This window comes from Aethalodelphis obliquidens, unplaced genomic scaffold (assembly GCF_003676395.1).
Source record: "Aethalodelphis obliquidens isolate GAN/ISIS:26980383/991018 unplaced genomic scaffold, ASM367639v1 scaffold13, whole genome shotgun sequence".
Classification (NCBI taxonomy): domain Eukaryota; kingdom Metazoa; phylum Chordata; class Mammalia; order Artiodactyla; family Delphinidae; genus Aethalodelphis; species Aethalodelphis obliquidens.
Window position 1 is genome coordinate 14,738,955 of NW_020837957.1, and position 22,256 is coordinate 14,761,210.

Consider the following 22,256-nt stretch of genomic DNA (forward strand, 5'->3'; position numbering starts at 1 on the left):
TCCATTTTTAGATATATACTCAAGGGAATTGAAAATATAAAAGACTTGTACATAAATGTTCAAAGCAGTGTTTCTTATTCATGATTATCAAAAAGTGGGAACAACCCACAAGTCTATCAGTTGAGAAAAGGATAAACAAAATGTGGTATATCCCTACAATTCAGCCATAAAAAAGAATAAAGTACTGATATATGCTGCGTTACAGATGAACCTTGGAAACATTATGCTATGTGAAAAAAGCCAAACACAAAATGCTGCGTATTACTTGATTCAATTAATGTGAAGTTTCCAGAGTGGGAAATTCCATAGACACTGAAAGATTATTGGTTTCCCAGGCCTAGAGAGAAAGGGACATAGGGAGCGACTGCTGATGGGCAGAGGGTTTCTTGTTGGCATAGTAAAAATATTCTGAAATTGGAAAGTGGTGCTGATTGTACCACCCAGTGAATATACTAAAAAGCCACTGAATTGTACACTTAAATGGGTGAATTTTATGGTATGTGAATTATCTCTCAGTAAAGCTGTTATTAAAAGCAAACAAAAAACCTCTACAGCGTCCCATTTAAATGGATCACCTGGTATTGAAAAATAAAATCACTCCAGAGTTTTCCTGTTAGCTGGCAACTCTATAGTGTTTGCAGTGTTTTTTCTTTTTTGTCATCATTTTCTTTTTTTTCGCATCTTTATTGGAGTATAATTGCTTTACAGTGTTGTGTTAGTTTCTGCTGTACAACAAATTTGTTGTTTTTTAATGAACTATCAGAAGGCTGGAATTTCATTTGTAGAGTTTTTATGCTAGCCATAGGTACATGACTCTTCTTCAGTTATACAAAGGTTAGTCGAAGCTACATATAAAAAAAAAATTCCCTAGAATTAGCCAAATTGAGATTATTACAGTGTTTTTGTAGACAACTTTACTTCATTTACAATCATGAGTTATAATGCTTTTAAGCATTCTTTGGATGATAAAATTCTCTTCTTTTTTTTCAATGCTTCATCATCAGTTTTTCTTGTTGGTGAACTGTAGTTGTATTCAGAATTAACTATAAGCTTGTTATAAAGTTTTACTCTTTTTTTACAACTGAAGTTTGAAATAAAATGAATTCAGATCTTACTAGCTATAAAACCTTACTGAATTATTTTCACATTCTAATAAAATTGAGTATATTTTAATATTAGCAAGATCCTATTTTCTATTTTTTATAGTTTTTCTTGTATCAGTGTAGTCTGTTTTAACCCACTGTATTCTTAGCTTGCAGAACACAAAGAAGTACAGCATATCTACAGTCTGGAGTCTCTTTGCCACTGCCCTTTTTATGAAGAGGCCATGCATTTAGTTGAAGAAGGAAAAATTTACTCAAGAGTGCTTAGGTATCATGCTTATGTTTATAAAAAATATTAAGATGCTATTGCTATGTTTGTCTGATATTTGTTAAAAATATTTATTAGAATAGGGGAAAATATGTTCTAAGGCTCAAAAAAAATTATTTTTACATGTTTTGTCAGTACTGAAAAGACATGTGTTTTTTTATTAAGGTCCCGAGGTTAAGCCTTGTTCGAGTCCACATTTGTAGTAGGCTTGATCTTAAATGCACTTTAACAGTTGTCTCCCCTGTTTATTACTTAGAACTGAAATGTTGGAGTGCCTAGGAGACAGTGATTTTCTTGCCAAACTTCACTGTATTCGACAGGCTTTTCAGGTATTTTTTTTAACAGTAAGTGACTTCACCCAGCCACTCATCCCCACCCTCATGCCATAGAGTCCAGCTGCATATAAACAGGACAGCCCTGTGCTCTTTATTATCCTTATTCCTATTGGCAAATAAAAAGTCTGCTAAGTTTATTTTTCCTGCCTGCTGTTTCCCTTCATTTGTCTTCATTTGTCATCCTCTGCTATAACTTCCTGGGTCTACCACATTTTGTCAAAATAGAATATTTTGTTGCTAAAGATGTATGTGTATAAATTGCTGCTTAAAATATAGATCCTTTTTCTTACTGTCAATTAGCATGTGTTCTAGAATATTTTTATTTGAATCAGATGTGAAATCATCGATTTCCTAAAATGAAATAAGGTCATTTAACAACAAAATTATCTTTATTTTTCTGTGTTTTGGAGTTGTATAATATTTATTTTGGATTTTCTAATATGAAATTGAACAGAATTTAAATTTATCTCCCTTTAATCTTTTTTATTATATGTTCAAGAGCTATTTTTTAAGTATTTTTCTTTTTTAAAAAAATTTTATTTGTTTTATTTATTTATTTATTTATGGCTGCATTGGGTCTTCGTTGCTGCGCGCGGGCTTTCTCTAGTTGCGGCGAGTAAGGGCTACTCTTCTTTGCGGTGCACAGGCTTCTCACTGCAGTGGCTTCTCTTGTTGCGGAGTATGGGCTGCTTCTGTAGTTGTGGCTCGCGGGCTCTAGAGCGCAGGCTCAGTAAGCTGTGGTGCTTGGGCCTAGTTGCTCTGTGGCACGTGGGATCTTCCCGGACCAGGGCTCAAACCCGTGTTCCTTGCATTGGCAGGCAGATTCTTAACCACTGCGCCACCACGGAAGCCCTCAAGAGCTATTTATATTTTAGTAACTTAGGACCTTTTCTGTGGTCTGCCTGCTGAAATAGAGTCACATGCCATGTATTGACTGTATTTGGGTTATTTATGCATAGATATGCTATAAAGTCAAATGTCCATTCAAATTAATTATAGGTCTCTTTTTTCTTTGTTTGGGGATGGATATTTTTCAGGTAATTCTTTCAGAAACAGCCAACAGGATATTCCTTGCTGAAAGTGGGAGGAAAATTTTATCAGCGTTAATTGTAAAAGCACGAAAGGTAAACTTGTTTTGTTGGCAGGTTTTTTTATTGTTGTTATTTCAGTTGAGCTGAAGATTAAGATGCATTAAATTTTTAATAGAAGAAAATGTTTTTGTAGATAGTTACAAAGGTTCACATATTGAAAATAAATAACCCAGGGACTTCCCTGGCAGTCCAGTGGTGAAGAATCCACACTTCCACTGCAGGGGGCATGGGTTTGATCCCTGGTTGGGGAACTAAGATCCCTCATGCCGCGTGGCATGGCCAAAAAAATAAATAAATAAGTAGCCCAAAAAGCATTGATTTCTACTTGGGTTAATTTGTTTTCTTTGTATAAAGTTCACACTGTTTTGATCAAGTTGGTAAATTATTCTCAATTTGCCATAAAACTTGTGAATGTCACGGTAAGAATTATCATTAGATCTGCTACTACAGCCACCACTATTGTTATTTCTAATACCTCTTCTCTTACGTCCCTCAATCCTGTTCAGTAAGAAGGTTCCAGGAAGTAGTATAGATCTCAGAAATCTAGAAATACAAATTGAGCTGCCTCTTACTCATCTTCATGGGACTGAGAGAGGCAGAAGCAATGGCAAGAACTTTATGAAGACTGTGAGGAACCACTTTCCTTTATGCAGGTTGTGTCCAGATGATGAGGGAAAAAACAAAAACCAGACTTTCTCTGAGCCCTTTGAACACCTGGTTTTCAGACCCAGTCCCTTTGAACCTCAGTTCCCTCATTTGTAGAATAGAATTTTATTTATGGTACCCTATTTCAGAGAGTTCTTACGATGATTAAATACAGGATAAATGGGAAAGCAAATTTTTTAAAAATACAACATAAATTTAGGGTGATATTAACTACTTGCAATTCCCAATGTAAATCTTTTTTTTTTTAAACAAGAAACAGAATGTTTAATGATTATATGAAAAAGTTCCATAGCATTATAGTCAAAGAAATTAAAATTAAAACAACACAGTAGCTTGTTCTGCCTATCAAATTGCTACCACTAGAAAGACAATAAACCCAGTGTAAATCTTACGTTGCTTTCTTGGCCTTCCCAAGGCAGATAAACCCACTGATTTGAACTAGAGTTCCTCCAAAAGGAATAGAACTGCATCGAAAGCATCGCGTAGTATCTGCTGTAACTGAGTTTTCATCTTAAGGACTGACCTAAATAAGCACACATATTTGAGTAGTAAGCAGTTTGCATATGACATTTTACTTACATTCTTAGTCTTGGCTTCTGCAAAATGTTGGACTAACAAAATATTAAATCAAATGAATATGGCATCCCTTGAAAGTGCGTTTTAATTCAGTTACCTAACAGAATGAAGATCTAACAAACTTACTTGAAGAGTAACTTATTTACTTTGTAGGCTTGAGCCTTGTTATAAAGTCGGGCTTAGGATTAAAGTGTGTTTTCTTCTACAGAATCCGAAGAAGTTTGAAGATGTTTTTGATGAAATGATCTATTTTTTAGAGCAGACTGATCACTGGGATAGTACTGAAATGGAACTTGCTGCTAGAGGAGTAAGTTCAAATTTTTTATAATAGTTGTCCCCCTTAGTTATTTACTCAGAATATTTACATAATTTGAGGCCACTGTTTCCTTGTCCTTGTTAAATGACAGTAAAACCAATTGTGTGACGGTGGCTATGACCGAGTCAGAAACAAGAGCAACCACAGTCTTTATACATTGAGGCAGCAGGTGGAACTACTATTTTTTTAGGAAGCCCTTCATTCCTTCTCTCCCTCTCTTCCATCCAGAAGTCAATGAGCAGGCCCCAGCAGGGTGGTAATGGTAGCCTGTGCAAGGATGGTTTCAGCTAGGACAGTGGCAGCTCAGTGGGGCCAGGGAATTGGCTGCATACACAGGATCAAACAAACAATTAAAGACATTAAGAATGATCAGAGCCAGATAACTCACTGTCAGAGAAGGGAGGTATAAAAAAGCTAGGATTGGAATTGGAGCTATCAGTGTGAATTCATAGTTTACAATATAGATAGATAGATAGGGAAATAAATAGAAAGGTTTGCATATACATAAACACACATAAACTTCCTAGCTCTATTCACTGAGAGGGTCTGGGAGCAGAAACACCTCAAAAGAAATTATTTCTAGCACACAGATTTTAACTTCTAAGTACCACTCTCCACTAAAAGGAACTAGGACTTCTTGGAAAAATGGCTGATTTCTGTGCTGGGTTAGAGAAAGCACATGATGAGCCTGGAATATTTTGTTGTTATGGAAGCTAAAAGAATGAGTTTGCGAGGGACTGAAAGGCTTTCTAGGCAGAGAAGACAGTAGGTGCAGAAACACGGAGGCACGATCTTTCCTTCTCTGGTGTTCCCTCACTCAGTGAAGGAATTGGCATCCGTTCAGTTGCGCAGGCCCGAAACCTGGGACTCATGCTTTTACACGTCACTGGTCCTCACCTACTTTATCATATTCATCTCTAAGTTTTGTCAATTTAACTCCTATATACCTTTCAGTTTCTGCAACTTTTCTCTGTTGCTGCCCACCCCGTGGTAGTCTGAGTAACTGTTGTTTTCCCTTGGGCTACCCCAGCGTTTTGCATTCCCCAATTTCTTGCCTGCTTCTCCCCTCCTTGCATTCACTCCTCCTCCTCTCTGTTCTGCTCTCCACATTTCTGCCAAAACGGTCTTGAGCAATACAAATCTGAATATTACTCAGCCATAAAAAAAAAATGAAATCTTCTCATTTGTGACAACATGGTTGGACCTAGAGGGTATTATGCTGAGTGAAATAAGTCAGGCAGAGAAAGACAAATACTGTATGATTTCACTCACATGTGGAATCTAAAAAACAAAACAAATGAACAAACTTAACTAAACAGAAATAGAGTCATAGATACAGACAGGTAATTGCCAGATGGGAGGGGGATGGAGGGAGGAGAAGAAATAGGTGAGGGAGATTGAAGAGGTACAAACTTTCAGGTATAAAATAAGTGAGTCACAGGTATGAAATGTACTGTGTGGGGAATATAGTCAATAACTATGTAATATCTAGACTAGACTTATCATGTTGATGATTTTAAAATGTATGGAAACATTGAATCACTGTGTTGTATACCAGGAACTAACATAGTGTAGGTCAATTATACTTTAAAAACAAACAAACATAATCATAGAAAAGGAGATCAGATTTGTGGCTACCAGAGGCAGGGGGTCAGGGGAAGGGGAATTGGATGAAGGTGGTCAAAAAGTACAAACTTCCACTTATAAGATAAATAAGTACTACAGATGTAATGTACAACACATTAAAGATAATGAACACTGCTGTATAAATATGAAAGTCATTAAGAGAGTAAATCCTGAGTTCTCAAGGAAAATTTTTTTTTCTAGTTCTTTTGTGTTGTATCTGTATGAGATGATGGTGTTCACTAAACTTACTGTGGTAATCATTTCATGATGTATGTGAGTCAAATCATTATACTGTACACCTTAAACTTTTACAGTGCTGTATGTCAATTATGTCTCACTGAAACTGGAAAAAAAAAGAAATAGATTCATGAGTTACCGAAGATTAAAAAAGAAGATCTGATCATCCATCTCCCCTCCACCACTACCCCCCAAAATACTGTGAGGGTAAAATCCAAAGTCATTAACCTGGGCCATAAACTGTGCAGGAGCTGGCCCTTCCTCCTGTCTCTAGGCACTCGCCCCCGTGCTGTAGAGAGCTGCGGCACACTTTCAGTGATACTCTTTGGCTCCACATCACTGTGTTCTTTCTTACCTTCAAGTATTGACAAGGTATTTCATGTACTTGGCTTGCCTCACTCCTTGAAAAAAGCCCTCACTGACATCCAGTCTAGATTAGAAGCTCCATCATAAGCTTTCATAGTACCGTGTACTTTTTCCTTTACTGTGCTTATCACAGTTTTAATTGTGTATTTGTGGAATTATTTATTGCTGTCTTTTCCCCACTAACCTCTAAGCATATAGTTTGCTTACTGTAGAAGTCTCAGCACCTGGTACAGCATGTAGTACAATACAATTTGCATGAATGAATGAAAGAGCGAGAGGTTCATGATGTGGTGGGGAAGACAGGCAGATATACCAGTAACTAAATGACGGAACAGAATGAGCATTGTGGATACCATAAGATTTGGTGGGCCACAAAGTTCGTTCGGGTTTTTCCTTAACATCTTATGGAAAAACCCAAACAAACTTTCTGGCCAACCCAATAAAAGCATGAACAAAGAACTCCTAGAATAGAGTGGAGGGAGAGATTAATTTCACCTGATAGGATCTAGGAGGGAACAGCTGTCATGTGAATTATAATTTCTGGTGGTGAGTTCTCATAGTTGTCTCTCTTCTTCCTCTGTTTTTGTCAGAGATATAATCTGATTCAACTAAAAATGTACTGCTGTTGTAATGTATCAGTATGAAGCCCTGGCTCAGACTTCATTTCAGCTCTATGTAGTAATAATTTCTGTTTTAACTTATAATTTAATGCAGGTGAAAAATCTAAATTTTTATGATGTTGTTTTGGATTTTATATTAATGGATTCCTTTGAAGATTTAGAAAACCCACCCACATCCATACAGAATGTAGTAAATAATCGCTGGCTAAACTCCTCCTTCAAAGAAACCGTAAGTGGTGGTTTACCTTTCTCAACCATTTAAATTTGATGAAAATTAGTCAGAATTGGGAAGATGGGGACTTCCCTGGTGGTTCAGCAGTTAAGACAATGCACTCCCAATGCAGGGGGCCCGGGTTCAACCCCTGGTCAGGGAACTAGATCCTGCATGCTGCAACTAAGAGTTCGCAGGCCACAACTAAAAGATCCTGCGTGCTGCAACTAAGACCCAGTGCAGCCAAATAATAAATAAATAAATATATTTTTTTAAAAAATAGGAAGATGAATAAGATTTATATATATGTGTCTGCCTGTAGAACGACTGTTATGGAAACTGAGCTCATCCTTTGATATTGGGATCAGATGTGTATGATATATAACATCTGAAGATGAAATTTCCTTTTGGCTCTTCTGTCAGTCCCTGCCTTGACCTGGAGGACCCAGTATTTCTTCAGATCTCAAAAAACACTTGGGTTTCAAACTAGTTCAGGCCTAACAAAAAATTATCTGTAACTAAAATGGCTCTATGACTAAACAAATATAGCAATTTCAGTGAAAAGACGATATATATATTTTTGGAGGAAAAAAATATATATATATTATAATACTTTTCCTTCAAAGTATGTTTTAACCATAAAAGATACATGTCTCCATTTCTGTAACTGATTTGGGACAGTGACGTTGATCGAAGTGGGGTCATGCCAGAGTAGGGTCAGATTCCTTCAGGATCCACTTGGGTGTTTTTGTCCCTGTCATTATGGTTATGTTTCTTAGTTCTTTATTTGAATAAGACTGTTGGTTCAACGCACAGCTATTTCCAGCACTACTATTCTTGAAGAAAAAAATATTACTTGAACTATAATTACCAAGTTCCTTGTCACCGGAGTCCACCCTTTTTCTTTTAGTGGCTTTGTATTTAATTTTAAAATTTATAAACATCTTTTCATTGATATTTACAAACAATAGAAGGAGCATGGACTATTTCTTTTTAGTTAATGTTTTAAACATTTTAGATCTTTAAACTTTGAATTTCTAATTAAAGTCACTCTTTTCTAAATGGAAAGTTTATATAGTTATAAATTTAAATCTTGCTTTTTCTCCTCTGTATGTGTTTAGGCTGTGGCTTCAAGTTGTTGGTCAGTGTTGAAACAGAAAAGGCAACAGATGAAGGTAAAATTCATTATGTCTTGGAGTTCTCTGTAAAGTAATTTGAAGCTCCTGTCAAAGAAAATTGTGAGTCAGTTCTCAGCGGGGGATGGCAGCTCGTAAGCACTGTCCCTCGAGCTAGATGAGTGATCTTTTGGCACTGCGTTGGCTTCTCTGTTTTTAAAGTTGCAAACAGTGCTAATAGACTTTTTTTTTCACTTAATGATATTTTAAGATTAAAAAAATTGTTTAGGGCTTCCCTGGTGGCGCAGTGGTTGAGAGTCCGCCTGCCGATGCAGGGGACACGGGTTTGTGCCCCGGTCTGGGAGGATCCCACATGCCGCGGAGCGGCTGGGCCCGTGAGCCGTGGCCGCTGAGGCTGCGCGTCCGGAGCCTGTGCTCCACAATGGGAGAGGCCACAACAGTGAGAGGCCCACGTACAGCAAAAAAAAAAAAAAAAAATTGTTTAGCATAGTGGATTCCACTTCATGTAATCCAGTTGAGAAATGATGATTGATTAGCTGGTTTATTCAACTGAGAGCGCCTACCAAAAAACATCTCAAAGTCATATCCTGCTCGCACGCTCCGCACCCTCCAGGCTATCTCACCCACCACACACTGCTCTCACATACACTCCTGTGGTAAAGGAGGATGGACTCGGGGGTGAGGCTGCCTGAGTTCAGATGCCACCTACCAGCTATGACCCCAGGCAAGTCTTGACCTCTCTATGCCTTAGTTTTCTCATCTCTAAAGAAGAGCATAGTTTCCACCTCATGGGGTTTTTTGAGGGTTAAATGTAGTGTCTTAGAACAGTGCTTGACACAGTGCATTATGCACCTATAGGTTATTATTATTTTATTATCATTTGCCCACTGACCTACAGTATTTTGTCATGTCCATATTTCTAAGTCTGAGTCTTATACCTTTGAGATAGTATTGCCAAGTGCAGTGTTTCTGGAGCATAGTTCTCACAGCATCTGCAGAAGGTGCTTGTTAAAAATAATTCTGGAAACCATATATTTGCATAATTCTTGTTTCAAAGATGTTGTACAGGGTTGTATTGTACAACATGGGGAATATAGCCAATATTTTGTAATAACTGTAAATGGAATGTAACCTTTAAAAATTGTATAAAAAATGATTCTAAAGACCCTGTGTTTTTAGCAAGCTCCCCAAATTATTAGAAACTCTAACGTCTGAGAACCACTGGTTTAGGGCTGGGGAACAGACTTGTAGACTTAGGTTTGATTTTCGCACTAGCCATTATGATCATAGGCAAGTTACTGTCAGCTGACCTTCAGTTTTCCTGTTTGCAAAATGAAGTTAATACCTACCTCATAGAGCTGCTGTAAAGATGAAATGAGATAAAACATAAAATTAAGAGTAAATATAAAAAAGTTTAATAAGTAGTAGTTTCCATAATAATAATGATAGTAATATTATTATCATTATACCTAACCTTATTTCTTACTTCTTAGTATAAATCTCATGCCTTGGACTAATATTCTTCCTGTATCCACAGATAGCTATATATCTTACGTCTTGGGGAACTATTTCCTATCCTGGAATGTCATACTCTATCCTGTCTACTTAAATAAATTTTACCTACTGTTTCAGTTCACGTTATTCCTTGATGAAGCATGACTCTTCTACTTCAGCCTATGCTAACTTCATACCTGTCTGAATTCCTATTATAGTTAATATATATAGTTAATATAAGTATGGGATTTAGAATTTTAATATATGCAGATCATCTCTTAGACTACAGTCCATGTATCTGTGATAACTTTTTGGCCTTTACTAACTAGCTGTATGTGAGTTAGGATAGGTTTTTTGTTTTGTTTTGTTTTGTTTTGTTTTGCGGTATGTGGGCCTCTCACTGTTGTGGCCTCTCCCGTTATGGAGCACAGGCTCCGGACACGCAGGCCCAGTGGCCATGGCTGACGGGCCCAGCTGCTCCGCGGCATGTGGGATGCTCCCAGACAGGGGCACAAACCCATGTCCCCTGCATTGGCAGGCGGACTCTCAACCACTGCGCCACCACGGAAGCCCAGGATAGGTTTTTTAACCCCTCTGAAGTCTCACTTTTTACATGTTAAAATGATACTAACATGACCTAATTTTTCAGGAACGTCTTATTAAATTAAATAGAACCTAGCATATTATCTGGTATATAGTGGGTACTCATTAAATGGTAACTGCTGTTATAATATATTTTTAATTTGAGGTTAAAAGATGTCTTGGAGCCTGTAAAATAGAAGATAACTCCTCCAAGAGACAGGATCTTAAGGCATACTTATCCCCAGTAGATGCTATGACAAAATCTCACAGGATGTTATTTAACAAAGGAGATTTAAAAAGTTATTAATAAACTTAGAGAGTTTCCTAAATCACAACTGTATGTATTACTATTTCACAAGAAGGTACATTGCCTAATTAAATGCTTCAATAATATCTGGTTCCTTAACTAAAAGTTAGAATTCTAGTAAGCATGTTTTTGTGCTTAATCAATTAAAAATTCATTTTAGTCTTTTTCAGATAATCTAATTAAGTGATTGAGTAGAATTTCTTAAATTCTACTGAACTAGCTAAAACCATGTTGGTCTCATTCATCCTAAAAATTATACTGCTAAGGAACATTGTAGCATTCTTGTTATTGCTTGGTTACAGCACTGTGATTGCTTTTTTATGAGGTAAAAGTGCCTTTAAGAAATAATGTTTTCAGCAAATTGAGACTGTTGGCTAGGATATGAAATCTACTTAAAGCATTCTGTGACTCTAACAGTTACTTGTTAAGTGTATTAACTGTCTTATTAGGCTAGCTTATCATTGACCCTTGGTCTATCCTTAAAAAGAGCTGGTCATATGATGGATAGCAAGCAAATGCAAGAAGGTAAAAATAACTTGATTCTCCTTTACTTCGTAACAGATCCCAGATGGATTTTTTGCCCATTTTTATGCCATTTGTGAGCACATCAGCCCTGTCCTAGCCTGGGGTTTTTTGGGTCCTAGAAATTCTCTCTATGACTTATGTTGCTTCTTTAAGGTATGTTCAGTCATTGAATCATTTCTTTTTTCTAAACTGAAAAACGGATAAAGTTTTATTCTGTTTGGTTTTGTAGAAGAATGTTATTTAAATGTAAGATTATAAAGGTCACCCATGCCAGTGAAACAGTATTATATAGATTTGGTGTTTTATCCTGGAGAAGATTCAACAAGTCCATTCACCTTATCAGTTCCTTCTGTAATGTGTACATGTTCTTATGTGTGTTACAATGTTAAACAAATTGCTATAGACAGTTCTGCATGCCTGGACACTTCTGAAATTTGTAAAACAAATAATATGTCTTTATTGCACATGTGGCAATTTAGAAATAAGTTCTAGTTAAAGGTAATATGAATGATAAAATCCCAGCTGTGAGAAATAAGGTGGGAGTTTAAAATTGTATTCCAAAGTCAGCAGTTTAAATTTACCAAAACACAAATTGCAGCTTGTTGCAGAAATTTCTGCCTGGCACAGTGCCAAGAAAAGTCGCACTATTTAATAGTCCTGAATTTAGGCTGAGTTTCAAGGAGCAAATAAAAGTAAACATAAGTATGAATTTGGAAGTTTTTGATGTTTGAAACTTTGGATGTTACTCTATACCCTTCACTTAAAAAATTAAATTATTTTATGTGCCGTTAATGTAACATTTATGTAAATGGTTTAGGACATTTTTTTTTTCCTGTCATTGAAAACTCAATTTTTGATTAATTTACTTGACCTCTCAAATGTAAGGTATGTGTTTAGAGGGAAAAGTTTGGACTGGGAATTAAGTATGCCATTAACGAGCACTCTGATTGTGGGCAAATCATGCTTTGTCCTCCTCCTCTTCATAAAATGAGGGGACCATACAGGTTGATCGCCAGCGACCCTTCCAGATATAAAATCCAATGAAATCTATGAACTGTGCCTTCTTAGTACCTCTTAACAGTTGATTTCTGTAGGATAGAAATTAAATATTCCTGTTTTTTTGTTCTTTGGAATTACTTTGTTTTCCATCATGGCATAACAATCTGAGACTTACTTAGTAGTATACAAGTTGCTTAAAATGGGTTTCAGCATAAGTATTAAGTTACTGAAGTGAAATATTCTTCACGATCTTCCACTGATTTGAGACCTGAAATTATTTTTATTTTTCACATGTCAAGTCATTTTTGGTACATTTGAAATTTATAAGTTATAATTATTGGAAATAGTTTACTTTCCTGTCTTAAAGTAGTACCAGTGCCCATAGGTAACAATGAAAACTTCAATTATTGGGAAAGGACTAATAGTAGCCCCTTAGGTTTATACATGCTTTAGTATTTACCAGCATTTCCCAGAGATTTTTTTTTAACATCTTTATTGGAGTATAATTGCTTTACAATGGTATGTTAGTTTCTGCTGTATAACAAAGTGCATCAGCTATACATAAACATGTGTCCCCATATCTCCTCCCTCTTGCATCTCCCTCCCACCCTCCTGAGATTTTTTTTTTTTAATCATTACATCAGCCCTGAGTAGTAAAAATGACAGGTAGTAATTATCCCTTATTTTACAGAAAAAGAAAATGAGACTCCCCAAAAAGGTTTAATCACTTGTTCAAGGTTCCTTTTCTATTGAGATTTGAAATTAGTAGTGGAACTGACCCCTAATTCATTGTTTGTTACAATATTAGTAACTATTTAGTTTTAATATAATTTTGGTCTAATAAGTGCCAATTTGTTTTGTGTTCATTTTCCAGAATCAAGTTCTTTTCTTTCTCAAAGACATTTTTGATTTTGAGAAGGTGCGCTACTCCAGTATAGAGACTTTGGCTGAAGACCTCATGCAGTTGCTTATTCGCCGCACTGAACTTTTAATGGCCTATCTTGGAGCCGATGCACTGAGGCATACAAGTAGCTGTATAAGTAGTCATAGTCATGTTATGCCCAGTGGCCTATTAGAAGCCAAAGTACAATAAGTATCATAAACATCAGACAATTTCAGTGTGCTATGAAATATTTTAAGGTAACTATTGATTTTGTAACATATATTACACAGAATTGGTGGATATGGACTCAGGGAGGGAAAAAAAACCTAGTAAAGAATGAGTGATTGTACTGTACTTACACAGAAGTTCTGTCATTGAATCCCCATGTAGTGTATCCAAAGTGCTTTTTTTTTAATCTTTAGGTAATAATCTTTGTGAAATGTATATTTTACAGAAATACTGCTTGAATTGAAACCAGTACTTGGGAGTTAATTGATTTGTTGTCTTGAAGCTGTCTGAAATGTCCAGTTTCATTCTCAAAAGCTTTGTTTTTATGCTTTGCACCTGGAATATATATACTTTAGCCAAGACTTTTATGGCCCACACATGCAAGAATATATTACTCCTAGTGTCAACAAAGTTAACTTTGCCTGAAAATGTATTTTTAATTGTAAAGTTATTTGTTGTTTAATCAAATTTAGGCAGTAGTGGTGTTTAATACTTACTGCTTATGTTATTGCTTGTGCATTTGCTTAAGTATTTGAATCAAAGAAATTGTAATAGCCGGGTATCGTTACAGAACATTTTAACGAATTGCCACTGAGAAGTTTACAAGTTTATATTAGATTTACTGAAGTTTCCCAAATACATTACAGTTGGTCCTATGTTACAATAGAGAGACTGAAGAAATTTCTTTTATCTTGGTATAGATTAGAACATTTCCCTTGAATGAATATTGATTAAAAATATAACACTTATTAACTATGACAGGCAATTAAAATTTTTCCATGTAGTTTTGAGACCATCTCCCCACATCCTAGGGTATTAATCTTGATACAGTAAAATCATTTCTTCTTTCTCCTTGTGCAAAACTGGCTTTTAGTTGTTTCTATAGAGAACTTAGCACACTGAGAATTTCTCATATTATAACCATATTTTTAAGTTATTCATTGATACTTTGAATCTTAGGGAGATCTTGAAGGTTTTTCCCCCGAATATAGAACAAAATATTTTTTAATGGTATGGAAGTATGTTTCCTGTCCTTTATGATAGATGTATGAACAAGTGGGTTGTTCATATGAATAAGGTTCTTCAGAGTATATTAGATACTTTCAGAGTTGTATTAATTTTGTGTGTAAATCATATGCCACTTATTTAAAGTGGCTGTCTGAGTAAAACAATAGATTGGATTTGTTGATTTTGCTCCTAAAGTGGGCTTTATTGATTTTAGGAGTGAGTTATCCAGAAGGATCTAAAATATATTTTTTTTAAATGCATTTTTAAAGTGCCTAGTTTCTGATGAATGAATAGAAAATGAAAAGTGGGGAAAGAAGCATAGTCTTTTAAGGTTTTAAGTTTATATATGTGCCAAATTTATGTAATATTAGTTACAAAATAGGACATTCAGAACCTTTATGCTGTTTGCATGTACTGTGTTCCATAATGTATAGGTTACAACATTAAACAATGTGAAATATTGCTCTCATATTTTTTGAGTATATAATTCCTTGACTTTTCTTACACATATTACATATATTCTTAATTTAACACTTGGCTGTTCATAATTCTTATTGTTGATGGAGGAATATCTTTAGAGGTATCAAAGCTAAAAATTGCATTATGTAATATTTTACTTTTTTAATCTGTATCCTGTATTTTGGTTTCTTGTTGAGGTACCACCGGCCTTGAATGATTCACACACGTACACACGTGTGCACACACCTATTCCCATCATTGTATAAGCAAGATAGTTGTTGCTTATGTTAATTTTCCTGTTTGGGGGCTGAATGTTTTAAGCTGTGGTTTTATAAACAACGCTAAAAGTAAACTTAATTACTTTATTATTTGAGGAGGATATTGTTTGAAATCTGTTTTGAAGAATTGCACTATTTAATAATGCTGCTAGTACATGAAACAACTCTGGGAAATTTATTTCATCAGGTAAGATGAATGGCTTTCCAGAAGGTGTTTTTTCTTTTACACTTCACCTTAAAAAAAAAAAAGAAATTGCCCATATTTAAGAGCATATCAACCTCAAATTCAGTGCTTGAGGTTGGTTAGTTTCTGATCATTTCAGAAGCTACTACCTTAGTAAGAGGCTTTCTATGTGGCCTTTGACTTAAGAGACAAGAATGACCAAATAGAATTTCAAGGTAATAGGTATAGAAAAAACCCTCTCTATTATAAGGGAAGAAACTTGACCTTTCTAAAGAAACAGCTCTTAAAAATGTTTCTGACCACTGAAGAGTACTTGAGGCGTATGTTCCAATTTCAGTTTGCCTTGAAATTGGGTTAAAAGCAGTTTTAAAAAATAAAAAGTAAGTAAATTAGTCCAGAGCCTTTTAGGATAAAACCCTATTTAACACTTCTTCATGGTAGTATTATCAGAATATTGCCTTTGCCACCGTGAGTTCTACCATCTACTTCCCTATGTGAATTATAAGAGGACCTTGAATTAATCATGAGAAAATGCATTTTTTTTCCTCCTGTTTTCTGGAAGAAAAAAGATAAGTGTTCAGGTGATTTATATTTGATGATTTTTTTTTTCTATTTTGGTTTCTCTACATCTTTGTTCAACTAAAAGGCTAGTTATTTATCCTTGCAGGATTGTGATATGTTTATTAAATGTCAAAATGAGATTCTTTTTAAAAAGAAGGCAAGTTTTTCATAGTGTTATAGTCAACTCCAAAGAACTTTTTCCTTCTCATAAAAAAATTTTTTATTTGTATATATTTATTGTGATTCTATTAAGTTGTTGAATTAACTGACTTCATAAAAAATATTTACAAACTTTTTCTTGCCTTAAGATATAATATTTTCCACGTAAATGATTATCTAGGGAGTGATTATTTGCGTTACAAAAGAATTCTTTAGTTTATTATTCCTTTAAACCTGTGAGATAGGAATGCCAAAGTAACATTTAACATACTTCTCTGTGACATTTCATAATTAGAAATTTTAAATTATGTTCATAACATAATTTGCTTTTATTTTAATATGAACACATATTAGGAAATTATTTGGAATATATATTTCAAAGTGGTTGTAAGAAATAGGCTGAATTAAAAAATATATTTTTTTTGCTTGGATTAATCAAATTTAGAAATACCTCTGTATGTGAGACTTAAGAATTTGTATAGTCTGTGATTAATGGAAATAAGGGCATCCTTTCTTTGTTCCTAATGATTATGTTATTGTTTTGCTTAGTTTGAGAACAACCGTGTATTAGCTTTACTTGGCTGATATCAGTAAATGTGTCTATTTCCTATATGTAAGGACTGCACTTATTAATTTATGTAAAAGTGAAACACTACAGTAGCAGAAAAAAATAGCACTGGCTCTTTAGCCAAAATAAGCACTGTAACATGGCTGTATTTCTACTTCTGCCAAATAAAAAAGTGATGGTACATCTTGCTGATGTATTGAATATTTTATACAATGCTTATATATATTTGCAAGGTCACACTTGTCTCAGCAAACCCTACCTACCTTATGGGAGCTTTCAGTCTCCATAAGACCACATATACAGGCATGGAGAATACAGAACGCTGCAGAAATACTGAAATCAAGTGTAAAAGTATGTTTTCTTTATGTACTAACTGGGAGAGAAAACAGTTTTGTGATCAATAAAGGCAAAGTACTTGTGTTTTTTTATTAAGAATTTAAAGTGTTTTGGTTAAAATTGCCATCAAACACAATATAAATTTATCTTATTGATGTACGTGCATCCTTCCCTATTCAGACATGCCCCTTGCCCACCACTTCTTGGTTCAGATACATTTAGTCAAGGAGAGGGATGCTGCCTGGACACCACTGAAGACACCGGATGGTGAGAAGGGTTTACCTCGTTATAAAAACAGTATTCTCGATTTGGGACTTTTTAATGAAGAGGTTTATTTTAGAATAAACCTGTACAGTATAGATAAATGTGTATAGTTATACTTTTAGACTGTTAAACTAAACATAAACTTAAGTATATTACTTAATAAACGAACCATACAAATATGGGTGAAATTTTTTCCTAGCAAGGATATAGGGTTGGAGATGGAATGGGAAACCTGATCCATGTCTCAGTCTCATCTTCTGTTTTCTTTGTCATCTGCCATCCTCCTGTTGTCTCATGCCGTCCTCGTTGACCCTGCTACATGAACTTAATATTTTGCCCTTTAAACATGTCGCTCCGAATTTTTATGTTTGTCTAAAATACTCCTCTACAAGAGTCTCAGTGTCCTATTGTTACACTCTTTTTAGGGCTTTGCTGGAAATCGTTATAAACTCACTTGGTTTATCCAGCTGTCTTTCCTACTGTTCTTTCTTTTGACTTCTATTTTTTATGTAGTGTTTCTTCCTACACTCTGTATTCTGTAATACTTTAACCTGCCACTTCTCCTTTAATCTCTTTCTCTCCTCATGCTACTGACATCTTTGATCAGGCTGCTCAGCTCTTTTGTCTGATGAGGTTCTTTTTTTGTTTTTTTTCTACCTTTGAACAGTGAAAAACCCCTAAGTAACCTTTATCGTTTGGGCAGGAAAGGACTGAATTCCAGTACAGGAAAAAAAAAAAAAAAAGGAAACCTTCCTTCTATGGTGCTTTTTATTCTGTACTTAAAAGCCTCAGCAAGGCAACTGGTATATCAGATACCACCTCAGCGTTTTGCTTTTAACTGTCTCTTATGTGTGTCACAAAAGGCTTTCACAAAGTATACTTATATATAGGAAATTACAGAACTTTTGTAATTTGCTATCTGAAATAATACCATAATACTTAAATATAGAGAAGAACTTCGACATTTGAAAGCACCTGAAATATGTGACTTCTAGAATTTTGCTAATTCTTTTATTTAATAACACTGTGAAAGAATTAGGCCCAGGGACTTTAAAAAGGACTGAGTGCTTAATGTGGTAGCAGATGGATAATTTTTTTAAAAGTAGGTTAAAGCGGGTACATTTGTTATCTATTGCGTAAAAAAATATCCCCAAATTTAGCAGCTTTAAACAACGAACATTATCTCCCATAGTTTCTGAGGGTTGGGAATTTAGGAACGGCTGGTTCTAGTGGTCCAGGGTTTTAGGGTCTGTCCTGAGACTGCAGTCATCTGAAGGTTTGACTAGGGCTGGAAGATTTGCTTCCAAGATTTGCTCACTCGCATGGCTGTTGTCAGGGGGCTTTAGGTCCTTGCCACGTGGGCCTCTTAACAGAGCTGCCTGAGTATCTTTAAAATACAGCAGCTGGCTTTCCCCAGAGTGAGTAATCCAAGAGATATCAAGGCAAAAGACACAGTATCTTTTATAACCTAGACTTGAACAGGACATACCATCACTTGTGCCATATTCTATTAGTCACACAGACCAACCCTGACACAGTGTGGGAGGAGATTACACAAGGGTGGAAAGACTAGGAGGTGGGATCATTTGGGGTTATTTTGGTGACTGAATATCACACCAGGGAATCATAATAAATTGTATATAGATAATGTAGACATTTTAATTTTAAATGAATATGTGCACATTCTTGGACCAATCTTTTGAGGGAGGGTGAAGGCCTTTACTGGGAGTATGGATCTACTGGGTATTCTGAGATGTCTTTGTTGTAGAAACTATACCTCAAAATCATCCTCTGGGTTTTCCAGTTTCCCTTATTTAAAGGAGAAAAAGTTACATGAAAAGCAATGAGTCCCAAATCCCCCTAGGTTTTCATAATTTTCTACCCAATCTTACATTTGTCTTCCCCACACCTAGCTTGATGGTAATGTTTATAAGCTATTTGCTTTTATTACGTCTTCAAAGCATTCGACTTAGCTTTTATAAAAACTATTAACTGTTTATTTTTGCTTTGGTATTTCTTCCTTTTTATAATGTTGGTGTAATTGCAGTAACATGCAACCGCTGTAATCAAGAGTGAGAACAAATCTAATCGATTCATGATAAATATACAAGGAATGTTTACACAGATGGACAGATCTTGGATTTCTAATAGTTTCTCAAACTTAGCATGTCCAAAACGGATCTCCTGACCACACCAGCCTACACCTCCTCCCCATCTTTCTCATCCCAGTAAATGAAAACATTTTTCCAGTTCCTCAGGCCCAAAACTTCTTTTCCTCACATCTCACACTGAATCTGTTACCAAAATCCTACCAGTTCCACTTTTTTTTTTTAACATCTTTATTGGAGTATAATTGCTTTACAATGGTGTGTTAGTTTCTGCTTTATAACTAAGTGGATCAGTTATACATATACATATGTTCCCATATCTCTTCCCTCTTGCATCTCCCTCCCTCTCACCCTCCCTATCCCACCCCTCTAGGTGGTCACAAAGCACCAAGCTGATCTCCCTGTGCTATGCGGCTGCTTCCCACTAGCTATCTACCTTACGTTTGGTAGTGTATATATGTCCATGCCACTCTCTCACTTTGTCACAGCTTACCCTTCCCCCTCCCCATATCCTCAAGTCCATTCTCTAGTAGGTCTGTGTCTTTATTCCTGTCCTACCCCTAGGTTCTTCATGACTTTTTTTTTTTCTTAGATTCCGTGTATATGTGTTAGCATACGGTATTTGTTTTGCTCTTTCTTACTTCACTCTATGACAGACTCTAGGTCCATCCACCTCACTACAAATAACTCAATTTCATTTCTTTTTATGGCTGAGTAATAATCCATTGTATATATGTGCCACATCTTCTTTATCCATTCATCTGTTGGTGGACACTTAGGTTGCTTCCATGTCCTGGCTGTTGTAAATAGAGCTGCAATGAACATTTTGGTACATGACTCTTTTAGAATTATGGTTTTCTCAGGGTATATGCCCAGTAGTGGGATTGCTGGGTTGTATGGTAGTTCTATTTTTAGTTTTTTAAGGAACCTCCATACTGTTTCCATAGTGGCTGTATCAATTTACATTCCCACCAGCAGTGCAAGAGGGTTCCCTTTTCTCCACACCCTCTCCAGCATTTATTGTTTGTAGATTTTTTGATGACGGCCATTCAGACTGGTGTGAGATGATATCTCATTGTAGTTTTGATTTGCATTTCTCTAATGATTAATGATGTTGAGCATTCTTTCATGTGTTTGTTGGCAATCTGTATATCTTCTTTGGAGAAATGTCTATTTAGGTCTTCTGCCCATTTTTGGATTGGGTTGTTTGCTTTTTGGTATTGAGCTGCATGAGCTGCTTGTAAATTTTGGAGATTAATCCTTTGTCAGTTGCTTCATTTGCAAATATTTTCTCCCATTCTGAGGGTTGTCTTTTGGTCTTCTTTATGGTTTCCTTTGCTGTGCAAAAGCTTTGAAGTTTCATTAGGTCCCATTTGTTTATTTTTGTTTTTATTTCCATTGCTCTAGGAGGTGGGTCAAAAAGGATCTTACTATGATTTTGCTGTGATTTGTGTCATAGAGTGTTCTGCCTATGTTTTCCTCTAAGAGTTTTATAGTGTCTGCTCTTACATTTGGGTCTTTAATCCATTTTGAGTTTATTTTTGTGTATGGTGTTAGGGAGTGTTCTAATTTCATACTTTTACATGTACCTGTCCAGTTTTCCCCGCACCACTTACTGAAGAGGCTGTCTTTTCTCCACTGTATATTCTTGCCTCCTTTATCAAAGATAAGGTGACCATATGTGCGTGGGTTTATCTCTGGACTTTCTATCTTGTTCCATTGATCTATATTTCTGTTTTTGTGCCAGTACCATACTGTCTTGATTACTGTAGCTTTGTAGTATAGTCTGAAGTCAGGGAGCCTGATTCCTCCAGCTCCATTTTTCGTTCTCAACATTGCTTTGGCTATTCGGGGTCCTTTGTGTTTCCATACAAATTGTGAAATTTTTTGTTCTAGTTCTGTGAAAAATGCCAGTGGTAGTTTGATAGGGATTGCATTGAATCTGTAGATTGCTTTGGGTAGTAGAGTCATTTTCACAATGTTGATTCTTCCAATCCAAGAACATGGTATATCTCTCCATCTATTTGTGTCATCTTTATAATTTCTTTCATCAGTGTCATACAATTTTCTGCATACCGGTCTTTTGTCTCCTTAGATAGGTTTATTCCCAGATATTTTATTCTTTTTGTTGCAATGGTAAATGGGAGTGTTTTTTTAATTTCACTTTCAGATTTTTCATCACTAGTGTATAAGAATGCCATGAGAGATTACTACAAGCAGCTCTATGGCAATAAAATGGACAACCTGGAAGAAATGAACAAATTCTTAGAAATGCACAACTTGCCGAGACTGAACCAGGAAGAAATAGAAAATATGAACAGACCAATCACAAGCACTGAAATTGAAACTGTGATTAAAACTCTTCCAGCAAACAAAACCAGATGGCTTCACAGGCGAATTCTATCAAACATTTAGAGAAGAGCTAACACCTATCCTTCTCAAACTCTTCCAAAATATAGCAGAGGGAGGAACACTCCCAAACTCATTCTACAAGGCCACCATCACCCTGATACCAAAACCAGACAAAGATGTCACAAAGAAAGAAAACTACAGGCCAATGTCACTGATGAACATAGATGCAAAACTCCTCAACAAAATACTAGCAAACAGAATCCAACAGCACATTGAAAGGATCATACACCATGATCAAATGGAGTTTATTCCAGGAATGCAAGGATTCTTCAATATACGCAAATCAATCAATGTGATACACCATATTAACAAATTGAAGGAGAAAAACGATATGATCATCTCAATAGATG

The 22,256-nt window shown here is 35.7% G+C and overlaps 1 protein-coding gene across 5 annotated transcripts in view; it reads left to right on the forward strand.

Moving 5' to 3' along the window:
* MIGA1 (mitoguardin 1) overlaps nt 1-17,206 on the forward strand; it is a 91,375-nt gene extending 74,169 nt beyond the window's left edge. For 3 of the 5 annotated variants that reach the window (XM_027114142.1, XM_027114145.1, XM_027114144.1), the window contains exons 9-16: nt 1,253-1,371; nt 1,628-1,715; nt 2,744-2,830; nt 4,248-4,346; nt 7,299-7,433; nt 8,537-8,590; nt 11,496-11,612; nt 13,333-17,206. In XM_027114142.1, the coding sequence (XP_026969943.1) occupies nt 1,253-1,371; nt 1,628-1,715; nt 2,744-2,830; nt 4,248-4,346; nt 7,299-7,433; nt 8,537-8,590; nt 11,496-11,612; nt 13,333-13,551 (918 nt within the window). In that variant the 3' untranslated portion in view covers nt 13,552-17,206. The remainder of the gene's footprint in view (nt 1-1,252; nt 1,372-1,627; nt 1,716-2,743; nt 2,831-4,247; nt 4,347-7,298; nt 7,434-8,536; nt 8,591-11,495; nt 11,613-13,332) is intronic. The other 2 variants (XM_027114143.1, XM_027114146.1) reach the window with 1 other exon arrangement.
* The last annotated feature ends 5,050 nt before the right edge of the window (nt 17,207-22,256 follow it).